At 30.1% G+C, this 20,367-nt stretch overlaps 1 protein-coding gene across 2 annotated transcripts; it reads left to right on the top strand.

Annotated features, from left to right (window-relative positions):
* Nucleotides 1–11,734: 11,734 nt before the first annotated feature.
* On the top strand, nucleotides 11,735–20,164 carry LOC123212982 (kinesin-like protein KIN-14F). Of its 2 annotated transcripts, none has more exons than XM_044632276.1 (17): nucleotides 11,735–11,999; nucleotides 12,084–12,262; nucleotides 14,793–14,956; nucleotides 15,084–15,227; nucleotides 15,773–16,129; nucleotides 16,279–16,572; nucleotides 16,689–16,770; nucleotides 16,881–16,976; nucleotides 17,057–17,236; nucleotides 17,399–17,505; nucleotides 17,617–17,795; nucleotides 17,903–18,067; nucleotides 18,165–18,418; nucleotides 18,502–18,665; nucleotides 18,747–18,917; nucleotides 19,021–19,727; nucleotides 19,810–20,164. In XM_044632276.1, the coding sequence occupies exons 2-17, from the start codon at nucleotides 12,106–12,108 to the stop codon at nucleotides 19,967–19,969; spliced, it is 3,381 nt and encodes a 1,126-aa protein (XP_044488211.1). In that variant the 5' UTR covers nucleotides 11,735–11,999; nucleotides 12,084–12,105; the 3' UTR covers nucleotides 19,970–20,164. The 2 variants fall into 2 exon arrangements, with proteins under 2 accessions (XP_044488211.1, XP_044488202.1); XM_044632267.1 differs by having other exon boundaries at nucleotides 12,072–12,262.
* Nucleotides 20,165–20,367: the final 203 nt, after the last annotated feature.

Raw genomic sequence — 20,367 nt, 5'->3', positions numbered from 1 at the left:
GTTCATAAAAATTTGTTCATTTATTACAAGTCAGCCCCTCTTAGATTTTGAGGTTTTTCCTTTTATTTTTTTCTTTTTTTTAAATGAATTTGATTAATTATTATTATTTTTCCAACAGGCAACAATAGCTATGGAAATTCTTAGATGCAGAAGTTTGTAATCATTTAATATGGAACTTTATTAACGAATCGATTATATATCGTTATTTCAATAATATTATTAAAAAATATTTAATTTTATTTTATCCTCTAAATTTTGAAAATTAATTATTCATTCATACATAAACATTTTTAGTTTTAAAAAGTGATTATTTTTTTTCATACCTAAGTTTTTTTTCTCTCCTCTCTGGTCACTATTACATCTCTAATAATCTTCTCTTCTCACCTAAACTGTTAGTCAACTCGCTCTTACTGTTGAGAGACCAAGAGGCATTGACGAATGGATGAAGATCGAATCTTCATCCTTTGTTTGTAAACGGAGAGACAAATCTTTTTCTCTTCGTTTGCCAACGGAGATAAACAAAGACAATTGGTTTCTCTTCGTCGGTAGACAAAAGACAAAGATTCGATCTTCGTTTGTTCGATGACACCTCTTGGCCTCTCGACAACAAAGGAGAGTCGACTAATAGTTTGGATGAAAAAAGGAGGTTATCGGAGACGTAACAATGGCTAGAGAGGGGAGGAAAAAAAATCCTAAGTGTAAAAGGAAAATAATTATTTTTCAAGACTAGAAAAGTTTAAGTAAAGATACAGGTGCTAATTTTTATAAAAACAATATAAAAGATGAATTTGTATAAAAATTATATATGTCATTCGTTTATTAAAATTTATTATGATAATAAATAAAAATAATTATTATTATAATTAAATTAAAATTTTCAAAAATTATAAATAACATAATATTGGAGTTTCTCTTGTACTTTTTTTTTACCGTAAAAAGGGCAAAAATAAACAGATTAGATTGATGTGGCTCCACGTCAGAGCCAAATAATCTGTTGGGCCCACTTTCATTTCTGGATAATGCAAAGGAAACTAATTAATTTACCCATATTTCATGGTCATAAGCAAAATTATCTATAATTTTGTGACCTAAACAACAATACCCAAATCTTTAAGGAGTTAAAAAAATTATTCTAAATATCCAAAAATAAAAAACCTAAACGACCCTCCATTTATTCTATATAAACATAACTCTATAATTTTCTAATATATATCATTTTACTCATTATCCGAGAGAGATTTTAGGAGAGAGAAAAAAATTACAGATATAACTCTAATTATTATTACTTTTATTGATAATACAATTATATGTAATGTCTTCTATAATAACTTAAAATTATGTTTAAAAATTGAAATAGTAAAAAAATATAAAGAGTATTTTTTTATTATAATAATAATAGGTGAAATGATAATTTACAATAAAAGTGCTAGAAATCTTATATAATATTTGGGGTGACATGAAATTTGACGATATAAATGTAAAGTGATATTTTATAAAATTAATATCAAATTATTCATAATATATTAACAGTTACAATAGATAGTAGAATTATGAAATAAGTGTAATTGTGTAATAGAAATAAAATTATGAAACTCAACATCTTAAAATTATGTAACTCAAATCTTTAAATAATATTTTTAGTCATATTATTTATATTGATTACATTTGTACACTTTCTTATATTATTTTCAAATAAATTTGGTTATCAATATTGGTTATTACATGATCGATCTAAATAAAAGATATGATTCAATTAGATATGAAGAGAATAGATAAAAAAGGGTAACAACGTAATAAAATATGTTGAAAATAATATAAAATTAATTAAAACTTCAGAGCACATGACATTCGAAGGATTAATTCAAATGGTGAGCAAAAAATGCAACATAAATTGAAGGGTAAACAATATTTCAGATAAGCATGAGACTAAGATATCTTGATGATGACATTTCTATTGAAATCTCAAATGATGAAGATGTTGAAGTTCTTAATGGTCTGTCTAATCTCTTTAAAGAATGTGTTCCAATTTTTGTAAAAACTACACTTAATGATGATGATTATGAGGTTTAACAAGTATATGAGAGTTTACAAAGATGTGAGCTGAGTAGTTATCCATAAGATTATGAAATTGGTTTAAGAGAAACTTCAAATGTTAGGATTAATCTAAAACAAGAATTTTCTGAGGAAGACTTGATATATTTAAATGATGTTCAGGTTGATATATTCTATAGTATAGAAGAATTTGTCTGTGGCAATAAAAGGAAATTTCCAGATTGAAGTGAATTTGATGCGTAGGTTATGCATGATATTCCCATTGAGAAACCAAAGTTTGAGAAAAAGGCACATGTTAATTATGATAGTTTTCCCACATGCAAATCTTGATGTTGGGAATGTTTGTACTAATACATTTTATTGATTACCTAAATTTCCTGACCAGCCATCCATATCTACGTCCACAAGCTGAGGGTTGCAAAGAGATAGTAATTCTTCAAAAATTGGTATATTATTCTCGAATAAATAATATGTTATTGATACAGTAACTTGAGATACTCTTGAAAAGGGATATCAGTTTATATTAAATAAGTTAAACACAATTAGATAGGAAGTTAAATGTTGAACTGGTAAGGGCTAAACCTGACATTAATTCTAAACAATAACTCATCACTTGAGTTTGTCCTATTTACCTCTCTTAAGATGAAAAAGTATACCAACACTCCACTGAATCGACTATCCTTGAGGTTGAAGAAGTGCCCAAAACATGTATGTCGAAACATTTTTAACTACCTCTCTATTAATATTTTCTTAATCATAGCTCCCATATCTTTATACCAATGTGTACTAACTTACGCCTTGAAGTGTCTTTCCTTAGGAAATCTCATTTCACCCTTGACATCATCCCTTTTTCTTTTTTTTGCAATTATATCAATTTTTATACAAAAACAAGTCAATTCTTAATATATATGCATTATTCAGAAAAACAAACCTCAAATTTGAATTCTACACGTAAAAAAACTCTTAAATAAAAAAATTTCAAATTGCCTCTTTAAATGGAAAATATAATAAACACCAAAAATTTCAAAATGTTAGTCTACCCCCCAACCACCACCATGCGAAGTTGTGTGGTGGGAAAACTTTAAAAAACCACACTTGGCCTCCCACCACACGAATTTGTGTCAACATATTTTACATATTTGCACTTTTGCCTAGCACACATTGTACTTGTGTGCCATTATTTAAAAACTCATACTTTGACCCCCAATCATATGAATTCATGTGGTCCAAACAGTTTGAAAAATACCTAATACCTCCTCGTATCCAAGAAATCTCATCACACAAATTCGTGTGTTGAACACAAAATTCATGTGGTGAGAGTCGAATTCATGTAGTAAGATTTGACCTCTTAAACTTCATTTTTCAAATTCCATTTTATCAATAATTAACTCTACACTTACTCTAACACAAAAACCCTAAGAAAATTAATCCAAAACATGCCCAAATCAAACAATTTCATTAAATATTTCAAATTAAAACCCTAAGTCTAAAAGGGCATTTTTGTCTTCACAGAAAAATAAGCATTTTCATTTAAATTACAAAAGTTTGGGCAAATTGATTTATTTCCCTAATGTAAACTTTAACTAAATAAATAAAAGTAATTCATTTTTGGTCTAAAATTATCAACATTTTTTATTTTTCTGTAATTTACTTTTTCATTTAATTTTTGTAATTTCATTAGTTATTTCGGTTGCTCATAAATATTTTTTTTGGTTGCTTTTTTACCATTTTTAGGTGGGAAACTTATTGAAAATTCAATAATATATAAAAATAAAAACTATTTGATTGGTCATGTGTAGACCACATAAAAGGTTGATTCAATTTGTATTGCTCAAATTTAAATTTGAATTTAGATCAAATGAATTAAGTTCAATTAAAAATTTGAAATATTTTCATAAATAAGTCATGATTGAATCAATTAAAATATTTAAATTCAAATAAAAATAAAAATTAAATTATTTTTTAACAAATTCATATTAACTTTTTTAGATTTGATTCAATTTTAAGCTATCTCACATTCTAAATTAATTCGGAATGGAATCTAATCATTGAAATATCATTCATTATAAAAATAAATAAATAGAATTGGTGAATTATTTTTTGCAATTTTTGAAACGCTAGAAAATTTTTTTATCCTGGTGGGTCCTTGGGAATCTTGAATAAATATTAAAATTAAAATCTATTTTTCTTGGGATTCACCATCTTTTAACCTTTTTAATAAATTAATTAATTTATTAATATTTTAAGATATCATTCCAGAGACATCATAATAATTTTGAATTTTTAAGATTATTTGATATCTTTATCACAAAAAAAAAGTAATACTTTGTAAATTAATAAAAAAAATATTATTATTTTTATATAATTAAATAATTTTAAATTAAAAATAAATTAATATTTAATTATATAATAATATATCAATTTTATATAATTTATTATTATATATAATATTATTCCAAAATACAAATAAAATTACCGTTATATTTACATCTGCCATCATGAATTTCTATAATCTTCATGATCATGACCTTTGTATAACTTTGTAGAGTTATAAAAGGGCATTTTTGTAAAATAAAAAACGCTTAAAACTGAATTTGAAGTGCACTAAGATGATAATTAAAGAACTAATTATCCTTAATAAAATTAATAAATATATATTAAAATCCAAATCATGAAATAAAATCATATAATTGGGGGTCAAATTTGATCTAAGTTATTTGAATTGTAATTTGAGCTCTAATTTAGCAAGACAAATTTGAGATAAAGATTTGATTTGTTGTTGTAATCGAAAAATTATAAAGTGAAAAACAAATAATTAGACAAAGTTGATTTTGAACTGGCCAAGCTTAGATTAATAAGATGTCTTTTTTGTCTTGGTCATAAATTAATACTACTAAATTCTAACGCATGGAATTTTTTTTTTTTTAATCATTGATAAGTACTATTTCACAAAGCAACAAAAGATTTTGTGACCGATCAATTTGTTATAAAAATTAAATTTTTAATACGACATGTGATTCAACACTATGATAAACATGTTGATGAGTTGTTATCAAATAAGAGCATGATAACCCCTATAATGTTATATAATAATTTCACGTTACATCATTACGAAGACAAGACAATGAAAAAATTAATTAATTTCTTAGTCGAGGTTTATATTTTATTGGTAAAGAAATTGAAGGGAAATTTTAAATGTGAAACGTTGTTAGGTTGCAATCAAAATTATTATTATGATAATTGTACATTGCTAAGTTGGTTCTAGATGATATCGTTTGAGTTTAGAAAAGTCTTTTTCAAGCAAATTTCTTAGAAGATGAAATAAGAAGACAGTATTTGGATGGATGCTAGCCTTTGTTCTTACCTGAAGCTGCATTTGTCCTCTATTAGGGAAAGATAAGGCAAATTTTGGCCGATAAGTCAAGAGGATTCATGTGATATACATAAAGTTGGATTTGATTCGATTTGAAATCGAATAAAAAATTATATTCCTTTTTATAAACATGTCTATTCAAACTTTTGAGTTTGAATCGGCCAAATCTAAATTGTTTTTTAATTAAGTTTAACTCTAAACTTATTGATCTCGAATCGATATTTTTGGACTTAAGTTGATTTTGAGTTGAGTTTTGTTTGAGCTAGATTTAGATCAAATTCAACCTTAATTACACATAAAGGTGTAACCAAACCAAATTGAATCGGTTTGTACTCAATTTGATTATCTTAAGATAGAGTTTGATCTTAGATTTTAAAAAAAATTACAATTACTTTTTAATTTTAAATTATTCTTCAAACCTTATAATTATATATTTATCAAGTAGTCATGTATTCAAAAATAAGAATTTAAATTTTATCAACCTAAACGTAAGATTTACCAACCTACTTAATGGATCATCCTTAAATTTGAGTAGGCCTCAACATTAGTCAAGCCCATGTGAGTAATAGGGAAATATTTGTTTGAAGGAGAACGGCAGATCTTTGTGGTAGGACCATTTTGGGTTGAAATAAAAGTGGATCAGCAGATTGAGAGATGATAGCTGCCAAATCTTAATTGGATGATAGGATTTGTTGTGGTGTCTAAATCTGTCTTTTGGCTTACTTTCCTCGACAACTTTTCTCTTTCTACCTTATCTTGAAGACACATTTTTTTCTTTGTTTTCCATGAGAGACTCATTGGAATAAAGTTTGGATTCGATTTAAATTTTTAAGTTTAAATTAATTTAAATTGAATCTAAATTTAGATTTCTTTTTAATTGAGTTAAAAACTTGATTTACTGATCTCAAATTAGATTTTATTTAGGTTTGATTTTGATCAAATTAAGCCTGAATTGACAACTATATCTTTGTTATGGTTCGTTTCGGCTGTTTAATGTATGCGGGCTGTTAATTGAGCTTATGGATGGCAAATTTCATGATTTTCCGATCAGGCTTGCCCAAGGCCGAGGCTTAGTTTAGCTGAGAGAAAGACACGACGAAGATCACTCTACTTCCAGCCCATTAGCTTCTTCAATTGTAGGCCCATTTCTGTAACACTCAATCTATAATTCTACACGATGATCTTCTATGAAAATTTTTAGATGTAAAATTACGATACTTTATATACTAACAAAATAAATATTGAGAGTTACTGCTAGTTGATATGTCGTAATTTAATACGGTATTTTTGAATTAAAATTAAAATAAATAATTAAATTATCTAATCAAATGATTACACCTCAACGCCTCAATATAACTATCTATTAATACTTATTTTATCAGTAAATGTAAAATTACTCAGATTATTACCCTCTGAAATATATAATCCCCAAACATGATGAGAAATATCTGCAGAATTTGTAAAGGAATCCTGGAAAGGCAAAGAAAAATATCAACATAGGCCATTTCCCCAAAGAATATGCAGTAGGAGATAAAAAGTTTCAGCACTTGATCTATCAGTACTGCTTTGCAATGGATTCATTTTGGAGATACTTTACATGACTTACATATCCAAAGACTCAACAATTGCTACGATAGTATGTGCTACTTCCCAATGGTGATGACATTAATATTACAGTGTTTATCAAAGGTTACTAGAGAATTAATGTATAATTAGCCCAACCCGCATGGACATTAGGTTACAATGTGTGGTTGTATGTTATAATCCCAATACAACTTTGTGCTTTCTAATGTCAATAGCTGGTTTTGGGTTTTGGTTCTCCCAAGTTCCCATCAACTCTGAGATTGCTTTTCAATATGATTTCTTTTGGGCACTTCTCATAAGGATGATACAGGATCCACTACTACAATGTAGAATTATTTGGATTGCTGAGAAACTAGAGCATGCTATTGATCATTTTATACATAGATATTGTGAAGCACTAGCAAACCAAAGCCACAAACACATTAAAGAGGTAGGAAGCATGCGCGAATGATAAAGGGGACCAAAATTTGCTGTTTATACAAAACAGAATGTGATCTTTGAAAAAATAAATAAATAAATAAGAGAAAAGAAAGTGTAATTTGTTTTGATTCCCTAAAAATAGAGGTACATTTAGTTAAGTCAATATTATTTCAATATATTATCAGAATTAATAAATGTATTTTCTAATAAATTATTATATTACTCATAAAAGAGAATTATATATTTATATATATTAAGATTTATATTTTTAAGAACATCTTATTAAGATTTTTATTCTTAAAAGAAATCCTAAAATAATTTTTCATTAGTTAAACTCAAATTGCTTACGGGCCAAAGTTCACTCAAATAATGCTACTTTATATTATAACGTAATATGAAAAATACTATATTGATATTGGTATTATTTGAATAGTTTAGTTTGTAATTTGACACCTACTAATTTACAACGGTGGAGAAATAGAAATATATACACATTAAAGCTAGATGTGGTAATGCATCATCATGAAGCATGTTTTATAATTATAATCTTTGGAATAAGAACATCAAGTGCCTATATACACTATTCTATTCCTCTTAAGCCAGGAAAAAAAAAAAGTAACTTTGCATCTAACAACATCCACTAATATATACAATTGACTTCTCTTTGAAGCATTAGATCCCATGACAATCATGTATAAGGGTTTTCTTTTTGACAAAACGAGGATTAATGTAAGTGGGAATTGATTAGTTCCGTTGATTGAGATGCTGATGTGAATTTATGTGCACCAATTAAAGATTGTTATATTTATGGTTATTATATTTATCCCTTTACATTTATAAGATAATAAGATACATCAACTATATTATATATACATACAATATCATAATAATATAAAGGTTTATTACTATGATAACAGTACACAAAATAAAATAATTATTTTGATTGCATAATCCCAAGTTATTCCCAACTTAATAGGAGATGATTATTTGTAGACATTGATTGAAATTGAAAATAATCTTGTAGATATTAAAGATTACCAAGTGAAGTTTTTGCCATTGTTATTAAGTGATGAACCTTCTATTTGATTTTGGCTTGATCTACACCTTGGTTAATTATCTTTTGAATGTTGTTATATATGAGTTTAGCCAAAACAGAGTTTTATCATATTTATAACAAAAACAATATTAATTTTAATGTTAATTTATCGTGAAGATTATCTAAATGCAATCTCAAAAGCATTGCAACATAAATGTTAGTGTTAAAGAAATTGACAATTTGATTAAAGAAGCAAAAGAGATTAAATGTGGGGCAATTTGTCTCTCCAAAATCAATGAAAACCTAAACCCAAAAAATTTAAAGGCATAAAATCTGTCCTTGGCCAAATGACACACTTACAAATCTTTCTTAACTGTAATGAATTTGACTCTAGGCTTAATGCTTAAATTGCAAGTCTTAAGGTCTTCTCTCTCTCTCTCTCTCTCACAAACACTTTATTAACTAATCAAAACCAAAGCAAAAAAAATAAAGTAATTTTGGCACAACCAATCAAGGGAACCTTCTCTAATATGGTCCAATTAATGGCCTACAATTTGAAAAAGATCCCATCAAAAAGACAATCTCTAAATCATTTTTCTTGAAGGATCCAATGTTTTAAGATATAATTCAATTTTAGTCACTATAGTTCGATCCAACAATCAAGAACACCCATTCGAATATTATTATTTCACTCATTTGACTTAACAAAATGAGTAATGCTAAATATATTAACAAGTACAAACATAGATAAAAACACTAATATACTCTTATATGATTTAATTTTACTTTATTTTTAATTTAAAATCACTTAATTATACGATAATACACAATTTATAATGTTTTTCAAATCAATTTATGGGCAAACAAAATTCTATTATGTCAAAGGACCAAAATACTAGTATTTCAAATAAGTTTGTCTTTAAAGAATATAGCAAAACGAGAAGGACAAAAAAGAATTCTTTCAACGTTCCAAAGTGAACTTGCTCAACTTTGCCTCTTATTTATTTCAAAAACAATAACGTATAGTTCCCATTAATTTTCTTTTCCTTTAGTGGGTTTGAAAGTGAGACGATGATCATCACTTATTCAACCCCACCTAAAAGAAAGAATAAAGTTTAACGATAAATAAGGAATTTGAGAGGCAAAACAAACTACCAATGGTGCTTTTTCATAGAGAGTAACACTACATGCATTAATAGTTTGTATAAATGTAAATATAAATTCTAATGTATTATTATATGATTAATTGCTATTTTATTTCTAATCTTTGACATGAATGAAATATTATTGTTTATATACTAATAATGAATACAAATACGAAAAGGAATGATGACGTATAATAATATGATATTGTATTATTTTATAACTAATTTAAATTTATCTAATCACCTAATCACTTTATGATATGTTAACATTTATACCCATGCTTGTACTAATTGTTAGTACATTAATTATATTATTGTTTCATTTAATTTTCCGGGGAATCTGCCAGTTCTCACCCACCATTGTTTATTCTTTTCACCAAACACTAGGATTTTATGGCAGAAAAAAATTGGACACTCTCTTTGTTGTATAGTGGTCAGTTTTCAGGTAAGGGTCTCATTTCAAAAGACACTTGAATATATTTGTTTTTTAGACTTATGGCACATGAAGCATTTGGCTTCATTGATATGGGTTTCCGTTTGTAACTCAAATTTCAAATTCAAGACAACACAGTCAAGAATTTTGTTGTGGCTTGGTGAGACAAGAAAAAATTAATACCAAATAATTGTAAGATCGTCTCAGTGTGAACTTAAATAAAATCCTATATTGAATTTGAAGATGAAGTTCTTCACATAAATTGGTTTTGGTTTTTATTATGAAGAGATAATTTGTTTAGAGTGGTTAAAACCGTGTTCCTTTGTTAATCTAGTCAAATAGAACAACAATGATTTATTTAGAGTTTGTATATAAAAAATGTATTAAAATTGTTTTCGAAAAAGAGAGTGCGTCAAAAAATTATACTGAGCTAAACTTAAGAGCTCAAATAGAGAAAATAAAAAATATATCTTCTTTATTTTGCTATCTTTTTTCATTTATAGTAAAATTTTCTACGTTGTTTACTCACGAATTTTCTTTGTATTAGATTTTCCACGCTTTTCAAATGGGGTTATCTATTACTTGATCATATCATAAGGCAACAAGAAGGGGGAGAAAAGAGACAGGAAGAGCATGAGATAAATAATAACAAGCACTTGTAGAAACACCATAAAAATCAACAAAGAAATTATCTGTCACACTCACCTAACATCCATCCTAGCTAGTCAAAATTAAACTTTAATTATAATAGCGGGCATATGCATGCATATATATATATATATATATATATATATATATATATATATATATATATATATATGGTATCATTTTGGGTAGATCATGTTGCCGTGCAGTCCAATGGTTTAAGGGTCCCAAAACGCACCATACTTGTCATTTCCTAATTTCTATGCCACTTGGACGCACACTTTCAAGTCAAAACAAAAGTCCCAACTTCCAGGATTAGATCTCGGATTTATTTTGAACATATATATATATGTATAATTTGATTTTTACATGGTTTAGACGTATAATCAAAATTTTTATGTTCACAATGTGACTAATAACTTGTGTATACTTTATAAGGATGAATACAAAGGATGATATATGTACATAAGCGTTTGCAAAAAAATTTTTGTCTCTTCTTATCTCTTTTATATTTATAGTCCATACGGGGATAATAATCAAAAGATTTTTAATTTAAAAATATGTTTATAAGGAATTATTTCCATTTTAATTGAGTTAAAAAAATAATATCACAATATTGAAAATATCTAAAAGTTGAATAAAACCTTTTTCCGAAGAAATAGGCAAATTCCTGTGGATGATTTTAAATATATTTTCTTACTAAACAAAGATGTTTCCATAATCTCTGACAACTGTCGTTTCTTGGTCACTAGTTAAGATGACTTCAACCTTTGAAACTATGTTTTTTTGGGTAAATATCTTCCGGGGCTAGAGAATACTGTATTACATAAACCGTTACATTTATCCAGGAATTATACACTGGTATACATAAAGAGGAAGAAATAGAAAAGAGAAAATGGTGGAAAAAATAATAAAGCAATTGAGACCACTTTCCATGCAGCATATGATGTCACTTTTTCTTTCTTTTTTTAAAAATTTTTTGTAGCATTTTAATTTTATATTTAATTTGAAGGCAAAGCAAAGACACTGCAACGTCTAACTTTGAATTTTTCTTCTTCATTGAACTGGTCTCTTTATTTCTCTTCTTCAGGACTCTTCTCTTTCTCTCTTCATCAGTTTCTTTCATGGGCACAGATCAGACACATTCATTAACTCCAAGCATTTAAGAGCCGCACGAGAACCCTGCATGTTTCACCTTCCTTAATTTTCTTCATTTGTTTTTGTCTAGCTTCTACCATTACAAGCTCATCTTTCACCTCTTTCAACTCTAAGTTTCCTGGATCAACCTCAAGTTTAAGAGACCCTCTACAGGTAACTGCATTTTCCTGTACTTTGTTTCAACTTATTTGTTGATTTTTATGCTTTTTAACTCTGACATTATAGGAGAATTGGCAGAGAGGGACAGGCATAAATTAAGATGCCACAGGAAACAAATTACTCCAGTTCAATTTTAACCTCTCCTTGCAAGAATTTGAGAGGATTAAAGTCTTTGGTATCAAACAATGAAGCTTCTTCATACACTGAAGAGATTATTAATGACTATGAACTTGCTCAAAGAAAAGCTGAAGAAGCAGGTAAACTATGGACATTATCCTAGAACAATATTTCTTCAGTCTCTCTTCCTTCGGTGTCATTGTGTCAGTTCAGTAATTTTGTAGCAGATTCTTGCTGAAAGCTACTTGCTATTTTGTGGGTTTGAATTTTCATTTAATTTTCCCATTTCCAAAAAAAAATAAAGATTATGTGGCACATCTTGATTTTCTGCAAAATTCGGGTGGTGTCTCAGTCTCCCTGTTTGAAAATGGTTTTGCACCAATCACTGAAAATGCTGAAATGGGTCCAGCTTGGAGGTTAAAGATTTAATTTTGAGCCCCATTTAAAGTTAATGACTTCTAATTTTGTATGTTTACATTTTAAAATACACCTACTTTTACACTTAACTATTCCTTTTCTTGGGTGAAGAGAATGATGAATAAGGTCCAATTCAAAAAATATGAATAACAGAAGAAAAAGTTTCTATAGTCAAAAGAAGAAGAAAAAAAAAGTTCATATGAAGATGTGTAATCATATTGATATGCTTTTCTTTTTACCTAACATTATAATTTATCATTTTTTTTCTCGTTTCTAAAATTTCAGATATATTCCTTTCTGTTTTTTTTTTTTTTTTCAAGAGAAGGGGTTTTAATTTTTGTGTGAATGTCTTATATATATGTGGAAAACCAAATACTAAAAAACCGTGGGTAGATGATGAGGATTTCTTCACTATGAATGAAATATAGAATATGAAGAAGATATTTAGTTCTTTTTCTGTTTGAGCTCTTAATCTTAACCCATTCTCTCTTTGTGGCACACACTCTTTTTATATGCACATTAATACAACATTTATTCATGAATCATAGATGACAGATACTTGACAGAGATCTTAATTGCTGCACTTACTCAATCTATCGACTTAATCCTTCCGCTAATACCACAGATCTTCTTGAAAATTCAACTTTTGAATCCACACTTTCTAAATTCGAATAGCCTCTTACAGAGTTGGGGTTACCTTTATACAACACAACACAACACAACACAAATCTGTTGAGCTGGATTGTTCTCCTTCTAAAACTGAAAGTTTAAGTATCTGTCTGTGAAATGTGGGTCAAACTGGTGGCAAATAAGAGTAGAAGTGGCCCCAATTCTGATGCTCAGAACCCCATAAATGTAGGCAGTTAACAGTGACTTTTTTTAACTCTCATCAATGTAGTTCATTTTCAAATTGCACACCGCTCTTCTTGATTGCTCACCTCCCCGCATTATGATGTATTCACAGTTGTAATAACTGTAGCTCAATGTGACACTTGCACTATTCCAACAGTAGTAAGATTTAAAATCTTGTAGCCTTTTTCCAGAAAAATCAGAAACTTAAAATTTTGAACGAAAATAGTAAAAAAAAAAAAAAAGTTCACAAATTTAGTCATTTTCCAATGTAGAGGTCATATCTAATATCCGGTTGGGTATTGCAAGTCAAAACACTTCTTTAGGAGCTATTTTATCTAATCTTCCGCTGTCATTCCCAAGTGTGACATATCTATACAAACCCAATATCTTATTTTGTTGATGTGGTATTTGTTCAAGGTAGAACAGACAATTTTTAACACGATTTGTTAACCTGATACAACAAGACACAAAAAATATTGGGTTAGAGTTAAGTTTTTTGACATGAAATTTATTTCAAATCAACCCAATACGACTCAAAATTAAATCAAGTAATGTTAGGGTTCACACAAAAGTAACATAACATGATTCGAATTGATTTGAATGTTTTGGAGATTTGCTATTTTAAGAGAATTTGTTAGGAATAAATTATAGAAATGTTGAAAGATAATATCAACAACAACTAAAATCTTTAAAGATTGCATATAATTGCATCTTTATATAATTACTAATATTATTGTTTATTTTAATTTAAATATTTTATTATATTATTAAGTAGTAATAATTTTATTTGATTAGTCAGATTATAGACGTGTTTTAGAGGTTTTACTCATATTATAATTATATGTCGTATATTTATAATAAGAATTTGAAATCTTTACATATTACATATAATTATATCGTTGTATAATTATAATTACTCATATTTTTTAGTTAAATATTTTATTTTATTATTAAGCAAATACAATTTTGATTTGGTTAATTAGATTATTGATATGTTTTAAAACTCTTATTATGTAAATTTTTAGACTATTTGTCAATATGATAAAATGTTATAGTGTGTGTTTTATTAATACTGAGTTTGACTAATTTGGTAAAAAAATTAAAACGATAAAAACACTTTAGAGAATGAAAATAATAGATAATTTCGAGTTAATTTGGGTCAAGTCAACACAAATATTAAAAGGTTACGCTAGAGTTAAAATATTTTGGCACGATTCTAACTCGAATTAGGTTAGAGTTAAAAGTTTTCAATGCAAAACCTGAACTGACACGATACTAATACGATTCGATGACATGAATTGTCAAATCTAGCCTAAGAGTGTTACAATTGCTAAGAAACAAAATAATGTAAAAAATTTTAAAACTGAAGAAAGATATATAAATTTTTTATGTTAATTTCAGCTGCAAGGAGGTATCAAGCAGCTGAATGGCTAACGCAGATGGACCAAGGTGCATCAGGGGTCCTACCCAAAGAACCCTCTGAAGAAGAATTTCGCCTTGCTCTTCGCAATGGCCTCATTTTGTGCAATGTGCTTAACAAAGTCAATCCTGGAGCTATTCTTAAGGTATTCAATAGTCATCAGAACGCTGATAATATTAGAACATTATGACAAAAGCAAAAGAATACTCAATTAAGTGCACAGTTCTTGTTAGTAATTTCTAAGATTCTGTTTTGTTTTTGAAATGAAATAGGTGGTGGAAAATCCAATTATTGCTGTTCAGTCAACAGAGGGAGCAGCACAGTCTGCAATTCAGTATTTTGAGAACATGAGGAACTTCCTTGTGGCTGTTAAGAATATGCAGCTCTTGACTTTTGAAGCATCTGACTTGGAAAAGGTTTAATTTCTTTCTAAAAATGTTTGATATCTGTAGTTCAACATTGATGATGTTCATTTGAATTACTAATCCAAGCACACTTATGGTTATAATTGCATCTTCACTTGTTATGGAGTGCTAGTTTTCGTAGGAATTTTGTTAGTTTCAAGTGATTATATTAAATGTGTGATGCAAAAATATACTTCATTCCAAATCTATGTTATCATCCATCGAATTTACTTCCGGTCAGGCAAGAGGGTTTCTTTATACGATATGTTACAGGCTTGCCAAGGAGTTCTTGAGTGTCTAAATTTTTGGTTATAACTTATACTAGATAAAGTATTGAAACTTGAACTATCAAGCTAAGGCAACACAAAATGTATCAGAGTGTTGGTCAGCAACTTGGCTGTGTGGGGAAAATTAATGTTTATCTGAAATAAGCATGTTCTGAAATTTGAAATTTTCTTAAATTTCTGATCTTTCTGTAAGCCTCTTCTTTATTTGTGGTTCTATGTGCTTAGTATGTTGTTACTGGAAAATTGAGTTTGAAGAACTTGCTAATGCAGGGAGGCTCATCAAGTAAAGTTGTGGATTGCATTCTTTGTTTGAAAGGATATTATGAGTGGAGGCAATCTGGAGGAATTGGGGTGTGGAGGTATGGAGGGACTGTCAAGATCACTTCCTTCCCAACCCGCCCACCCTCCTTGGTTGGTAGTGAAAGCGCTGATGATTCCTTTGATGAATCTGAATCATCACAATATGAACAACTATTGGAGTTTCTTCATTTTTCCAATGAGGTCTCCATTGAAGAATCCAAGACTGCAAATGCTCTGGCATTCCTTTTTGATCGTTTTGGACTTCGACTTCTACAGGCTTACCTTAGAGAGACTAATGGGATGGAAGAGTTTCCTTTGAATGCAATGGTAGGTAAGACTCAGTCCAGTTTGTTTTTCACATAATCTTAATAACATATTGCTTCAAGTATAAAGTTTCGCAATGATCATGAAGACAATCTGCTGTTCTGTTTTATGTTCTTTTTTCCCTTCAATAATCATATGATGAAATTATGCAGGTTATTGATACTTTACTCAGCAAGGTAGTTAAGGATTTCTCAGCATTGCTGGTTTCCCAAGGCACTCAACTTGGACTGTTCTTGAAAAAAATTTTGAAAGGTGAAGTTGGCCCTCTAACAAGAGCTGATTTTATGGAGGCCATTTCGCAATATCTTGGTCGGAAAGCTAGTTTGGTATCTGGTGATTTCTCCAAATTCTGTGTTTGTGGTGGGAAACGTGAAGTTGTTCAACATACAGTTAATCAATGTACAGGTCATGAAGAAGTGATTGATTTTCAAGAGAAACAACTTCAGGTTTGAGCACCAGTTCCATCAAAGCATTAACAATGTCCTTTGTTTAGCAGTTGATTTAGATGCTTCCTTCATTTTAAAGATTTCCTTTCATTGGAGCTATCTTATTATCCTTTCAGGAGTTGAAACAACAATATCAGGAAACAAAAGAAGAAGTCCAACAAATTCAATCAAATTGGGAGGATGAACTCAATCGTCTTGGTAAGGATCTAAAATCCGAATACTGCTTCATTATCATTTGGTTATTATATTTTTACTTGAAAGAATCAAGAATTAGAATTTTGACTGAAGTTACATTTTACTTATATCAGAACATTATATTAAAAATCTTGAAGTGGCCTCTTCTTCATACCAGAAGGTTTTAGAGGAAAACCGAGTACTTTACAATCAAGTCCAAGATCTTAAAGGTGCTTTTGCATTATCTTCTTTTCTTTGGAAACTTGTATATCTAATGATATATGAAACTTATCTTAGGACTTTGGTGCAGGAACAATAAGAGTTTACTGTAGAGTTAGGCCATTTTTACCAGGGCAATCCTATGGACAATCAACTGTTGATTATATTGGTGAAAATGGAAATATCATGGTTGTAAATCCTTTCAAACAAGGCAAAGATGCAAGAAAGATGTTCTTATTCAATAAGGTGTTTGCACCAAATGTCTCACAAGGTCCTTACTCTTTCTTGAAATAAGGCTTTCCAATTTAGTTTATCGCAACTCCTAAATTTCTAGTTTGTTCTATGGCATAGTTTGAGGTAATTCTAAAGTCAGTTCTTATTTCTATCAATGACTGGCTTGTTCCCTTCTAATGGTTATTGATTTTGTGTATAGAGCAAATATATGTCGATACTCAACCATTGATCAGGTCGGTTCTGGATGGTTATAATGTCTGCATATTTGCATATGGACAGACTGGCTCCGGAAAAACATATACGATGGTAAGATCAAACTAGTTTCCCTCTTTAAAATCTGAAAATATAGAAGCAAGCATAACCTTGTCAACTTTGTTATGTGGCAGACATATGACATTTTTTCTATACTTGTGACAGAGTGGCCCAGATTTAACAACAGAGGAGACATGGGGTGTAAACTACCGAGCTCTGCGTGACTTATTTCAAATATCAAAGACAAGGGGCGACGCTATAAAGTATGAGGTTGGAGTCCAGATGATTGAAATATACAATGAACAAGTTAGAGATTTGTTAGTCAGTGATGGCTCCAATAGAAGATATCCTTTAAAAAATTCATTCAATAAATTTATGAGCCTTTGTACATCTGCAATGAATTTGAGTTGGATGGTGTCTTAGCAGTTGATTTGCCTTAACATTAACATACATTAGACATACGTAACACTGCTCAGTCGAATGGCCTTAATGTACCAGATGCAAGTTTGATTCCTGTTGCAAGCACTGAAGATGTTCTTGATTTGATGAAAATTGGCCAGAAGAATCGTGCTGTTGGCGCCACTGCTCTAAATGAGCGAAGCAGTCGTTCTCACAGGTGAAACTTTTCTTTGAGCAGAACTTAAATCAATTTTCAATGTAATCATTGTTTTAGCATTTAGTAATGATTTCTGAATGCACCATTTCACCTGCAGTGTTTTGACAGTTCACGTCCTGGGAAAAGAATTAGTCACAGGATCCATTCTTAAGGGTTGCCTTCATCTAGTGGATTTGGCTGGAAGCGAAAGAGTTGATAAATCTGAAGCAGTTGGTGAGAGGTTGAAGGAAGCTCAACATATAAACCGATCACTTTCAGCGCTTGGAGATGTCATCTCAGCTCTTGCGCAAAAGAGTACACATATTCCTTACAGGAACAGCAAGCTTACTCAAGTATTGCAGGATTCTCTAGGTACATTAGGCTTCTAATTTCTTCCCATGATAATAACATTAAATTTTTCCCTCTCAAGTATCTTAATCTTACTTTTTGTGCAGGTGGGCAAGCGAAAACATTAATGCTTGTGCACATAAATCCTGAATCAAATGCAATTGGAGAGACCATTAGTACACTCAAGTTTGCCGAGAGGGTGTCCTCCATAGAACTTGGTGCTGCCAAATCCAACAAAGAAAGTGGTGAAATTCAAGAACTTAAAGAAGAGGTTACTCTTCATCTCTCATCATTACAACTCTTACAATTGCTTGTTATATTCGAGACATAAAATGATTTGTGCTTTATTTAGATATCAAACCTCAAACAACAATTAGAGAGAAAGGAGGCGGAGTTGGAACAACTAAAAGGTGCAAGTACAAGAAACACAACAGAAACTCAAAAACCAAGAGCAGTTTCGCCTTTTCAAGTGCCAAAATGCGGTATCAGTGGTAACTTGAAGCCTGATTCAAATCAAATTGAGGTAAAAGAAAATACAATGAGTTGGTCTTCCAAGGAAATTTCTAAATTCACATATGTTTATGGATATTTCACCTCCTAATATGCGGTTCTATTTGTTCTTTCAGGCCAGAAGCTGTTCTTCAGGCAAGCAAAGGAGGTCAAGATTTCCTTCCGCCTTCACGGACAAGGAACAACTACCTAGAATGCCTCTTTCGTCTGAAGATAGAATAGTAGAGTCTTCAAAGACAAGAACACCATCCCCTTCTGTTAGAAGATCAATATCAACTGATAGAGGAGCTGTTATCAGAAACAGGGTGAAGGCTGAAACAATTGAGAACCAACCAGTTGGTCGAGTTCCATTTCCTGCCAGAGTACCAGTCAATAAGTCCATTGCAGTATTACCATCAGTCACACAGTCAACAGATAACAACAACTCCAAGGTATATATAGGTCCACAAGAAACAAAAAAGCAGGATAATGTATCAGATACACTGTCCAGCCTCCAAAAGGTCACCTCGCGAAGAGTTTACCCAGATCATGAAGATGACCAATTCAGGCAAGCACTTAATATAAGACAAGGTGGCATCAGAAAAAGCAAGCCAGAGAGCAAGGCAAAGTCGAAGCATCAACTGCCATCTAGGATCCAGAAATCTGATACGGGGATTTCATTGCTTTCTGATATTGATGCTGGTGAAAAGATTGAGGAGGCTAGAACAAATGACTTCTCTGAGAGAGAAAATGAGGTTCTACTTGTGCCAGCGGTGAATGATGCCTTGAAGGCAAAGAAAGTTCGACAAAACTTCTCAAGGAATTCACAAAATCTTGAACCAAGGTACTCTAAAGATCCTCATTCAAACTTGTATTTTTGAGGGAAAAAAATTTTGATTCAATGCAACATTTCTGAGTGTAAGCAGGGGACAAGTGCAGCAAGCAGAACCAGCTTTGGCTGCAAAACACGAAAACAAGCTTCCAATTGGTCAAAATCAGCAAGCAAAGGAAGGAAGCAACACATCAATGCCGGAACTTAGGAGGAGTCGATCAACTCCTCGAGGAAAGTTTTTGGTAATGCCTTGAGGATTCACAGTATACAGAAATGAAATTCATTGCCACCAATAATTTTATTATTTTTTGTACATTCACTGTTCACGTTGGAGTCTTGAGTTGCATAATATTTTTACTTTTCAACCAGAATTCTGAGCATGTTTTGGAGATTGAATTGTGGAACTTCTTCCTCTATAGTGGAATATAAAATATATATGTATTTTCTTATTGTTCTTTGTCGATGAGAATGGTTAAAAACACATTGTTTATGAAGTTGTGGCTTATGTCCCACATGGAGTAATTAACAAATTATAATTGTTTTTGTTAGCTATAATTTTGTAATCCTCATGAACAGTGAACTTGATGGATTGCATACCATCGAATCTTAAATATATTTATTAATTAAATGCATGAAACTTGGAAACACATCA

The sequence above is a fragment of the Mangifera indica genome, chromosome 1 (genome assembly GCF_011075055.1).
Source record: "Mangifera indica cultivar Alphonso chromosome 1, CATAS_Mindica_2.1, whole genome shotgun sequence".
NCBI classification, from domain to species: domain Eukaryota; kingdom Viridiplantae; phylum Streptophyta; class Magnoliopsida; order Sapindales; family Anacardiaceae; genus Mangifera; species Mangifera indica.
This window is presented reverse-complemented; position numbering and strand designations above follow the sequence as displayed.